Genomic DNA, 3,424 nt, shown 5'->3' with positions numbered 1-3,424 from the left:
ATCGAATTATGACACAAACAACATGCCATAGATAGCCGGTCATCAGAAACATTTCAGTCGTAATATTAGCCTCGATTGCTATTTTTAAACGTGAATTATATACCGTACGAATCAATACCGTTGAGCTGCGAAGTTTCTGAAAGCGGCGTACAGTATCGCTCTTTTCTCGTGTGCTATTGAAGCGAGAAGGGTTAGGGTCCCGTTTAAATATAATCTTTTAAGCTTACATCGTAACTTAATTGCAGCCGTCGGCGCCGGAGTTGTCGTCTACGCTTTCTACGGCGACGGAGGCGAGGATGACTACAGGCGGGTCGCTGAAGCCCCGCGAATCGATCAGCTCCGCGAGTATCTTCAGTACGGGCGTGATGGCAGGAATGGACATGCTCACTCAAGGCGCGGCGTCTCTAGCCAGATACAACGTACGTGTCCCTGCCATCAGCAACAGGTAGTTCTCCACACCTATGTGTAGCCAGCCATTCACTCCAGAGACGGCCGTTGCTCTTCCAACGAGCACCGCGGTGTAGTGCTGCGATCTGTGGTCGTCGAGAGGGAGGAGGGGAGCTTGCATGAACGGATCTACTGTTTGTTTGCAGGGGGATCTGGTGTTCGTGAAATATCTACCAATCAAGAGCTTCGAAACGACGAACAAATTCCTCAAAATGGTAAAGATGGTAAGTAAACCGTATACCTCAGTGTCATGTGCGGCCGTGTATAGATAAAGACACCGACACACGCCCGCACGTACGCATACACGCACGCGCGCACGCACGCATTCAAAGGTTGTTTGAAAGGCCCTATGTTATTTCGTTACAGTTGCATGACCTGCGTCACGAGAACGTGAACGCGTTTGTCGCTTGCTACATCGATGGCCTCTCTCCCGCCCTGGTGCTGGAATTCTGCAGTAGGGGTTGCCTCATGGTAGGTGGCGTCACTTCCCGTTTTCCCATTCTTTCATTAAACGCATAAGTACCTGCCGGTCTGTGTACACACCTTTTTTCCTTCACCTTACTTCGTTCGCTAGAGTAACAAAATAATTTGATGTTTTACACGATAAATCAGTTGCTTAGTTGCTGTAAGATATTCGACGTTGCTGCATTCGACTATATTTGTGCATGCAGTCATTCTCCGCCAGCCGCGGAATATCATTAAAAACCTCTCTCATTTGTCATGCACGTATGTCCGCCGATACATGAAATACACCAAGAGCGTATTAAGAAGGTATACACCTTCTTAATACGCGTTTGAATACACGGATATAATTATCCACAAGTACTTGGGCTTCGTAAAGCGTCCATAGTGTGTTTGACGGTTTATTAGCAAAGAACATGTACGATTAGTGAAGAATATAAATCAAAGTTCTTGCCTTACTTTGTAAACCATAACGTATTATATTCCAATATAATTTTTTTTATTGCAGGCGAAAAGCTTATCATATATGCGTAGTACGCAACGTTTAAATTAAACGCTTTAGATGAGCCGATGAACTCTAACCTAGGCCACTACGTGGTGTTGTCACCTGTGATGTCACCTTCCAATTAACAAGTGCAATCCTTGCACAGCTCTTGGGTTTGTTTCTGACGTAACAGGACTCGATGTATTTTCTTATTCAGGACATATATACGAACGAAAATATAAAATTGGAATGGTCCTTCAAACTTTCATTTCTAACGGATGTAGTTAGGGTGAGTATCGATAAGCATAATACCTATACATAAGCAAAGATGATTTGATTGATTGAATTGTTTGATTGGTCGATTTATAAGTGATCGTTTGTTTGTTTGTTTAATTGATTGATTGATTGATTTATTGATGGATGGATGGATTGAATGATTGATTTGAATTATTATATGCTTCCAGGGCATGCGTTACCTTCACTCTTGCCCGCTTAAAATGCACGGACGTCTGACGTCACGGAACTGCGTCATCGACAGCAGATGGGTGGTGAAGATCACAGACTACGGCCTGCCGACGATCCTCGACGGAAAATCCGTCGCGAAAGCAACGACGGCAAAAGGCAAGCAGGCGGCGCAACGTCAACCACCGACAAATGAGGTTTCGGTTTCCTAGCATTCCGAGAACACACGCCGACAAAACAAAATGCTGCGTAACATTTACACAATAACACGACTACGGTAGCGAACGTAACATAGTATATCATGACGTATAGCAACAAACAGTAAAAAGTTACAAACAACTCATAGTGTGTTGCAACCTAAAAACACGACAAGATCAATGTACTTTTACAATGTACAATTACACAACAATCAATGTACTTAACGTAATTGTATCGATCGACCACTTTCCACTTTCGACAAGATTTTTAAAACACAAAATCGAAAGATACTTGTTAATAATAGTCTAATGACGAGAAGTGGCATTACCCTTATATTATATTATTATTATTATATTATATAATGATTGACATAGCAGGTCGACTTGGAATGCATACTCACACGGAAAAGACGGTTTCTATATGTAAACTGTGGCTTGGCTTATAGAGTTGATACGCGGGCGTTTCAAACTTTAAGCTGTGATCGCAATTGTGGTTTTATGTTTTGCACGCAGATCTGCTGTGGACGGCCCCGGAGTTGTTGCGGGACACTCTGATGATGACGCCGCATGCTGACGTCTACTCGTTTGCCATCATCTGTCAGGAGCTGATCTTGCGCGGACGACCGTTCTGTATGAACAAGCTCTCTCCCGAGGGTAGGAATGCTGGCCTTTCCTCCTTCACAGTCACGCTTACGCGAGCACGCTAACACCAGGGGTTATGAGTATGTTGTCCTTCCTCCCTTCATTTTCCCGCCAATTCTTCTCGTCCTTCGTTCATGTCCCGTCTCTCTCGTCTCGCCGTCGTCCCGTCCCATCCCGTCCCGTCCCATCCCATCCCGTTCCATCCCATTCTATTCCCACTCACCCATCCCATCCCATCCAATACCATCCCATCCCATCCCATCTCATCTCATCCCAACCCATCCCATCCCATCCCACTCCATCCCATCCCAAACCATCCCATCCCACTCCATCCCATCTCAAACCATACTATCCCATCCCATCCCATTCTATTCTCACCCACCCATCCCATCCCATCCAATTCCATCCCATCCCACCTCATCTCATCCCAACCCATTCCATCCTATCCCACTCCACCCCATCCCAAACCATCCCATCCAATTCCATCCCATCCCACCTCATCTCATCCCAACCCATTCCATCCTATCCCACTCCACCCCATCCCAAACCATCCCATCCAATTCCATCCCATCCCACCTCATCTCATCCCAACCCATTCCATCCTATCCCACTCCACCCCATCCCAAACCATCCCATCCAATTCCATCCCATCCCACCTCATCTCATCCCAACCCATTCCATCCTATCCCACTCCACCCCATCCCAAACCATCCCATCCAATTCCATCCCA

At 45.9% G+C, this 3,424-nt stretch overlaps 1 protein-coding gene across 1 annotated transcript in view; it reads left to right on the top strand.

Annotated features, from left to right (window-relative positions):
- Positions 1–245: 245 nt before the first annotated feature.
- LOC106813297 (retinal guanylyl cyclase 2-like) overlaps positions 246–3,424 on the top strand; it is a gene marked incomplete at its 5' end in the record, with an annotated part of 13,384 nt that continues 10,205 nt past the window's right edge. The window contains 6 exons of the mRNA XM_014817400.1: positions 246–445; positions 594–671; positions 814–918; positions 1,611–1,682; positions 1,858–2,014; positions 2,566–2,706. Coding sequence (XP_014672886.1) covers positions 246–445; positions 594–671; positions 814–918; positions 1,611–1,682; positions 1,858–2,014; positions 2,566–2,706 — 753 coding nt within the window. The remainder of the gene's footprint in view (positions 446–593; positions 672–813; positions 919–1,610; positions 1,683–1,857; positions 2,015–2,565; positions 2,707–3,424) is intronic.

The sequence above is a fragment of the Priapulus caudatus genome, unplaced genomic scaffold (assembly GCF_000485595.1).
Source record: "Priapulus caudatus unplaced genomic scaffold, Priapulus_caudatus-5.0.1 Scaffold753, whole genome shotgun sequence".
Taxonomy (NCBI): Eukaryota; Metazoa; Priapulida; class Priapulimorpha; order Priapulimorphida; family Priapulidae; genus Priapulus; species Priapulus caudatus.
Note: the sequence above shows the minus strand (reverse complement) of the source record. Positions and strands in the feature narration are given on the sequence as shown.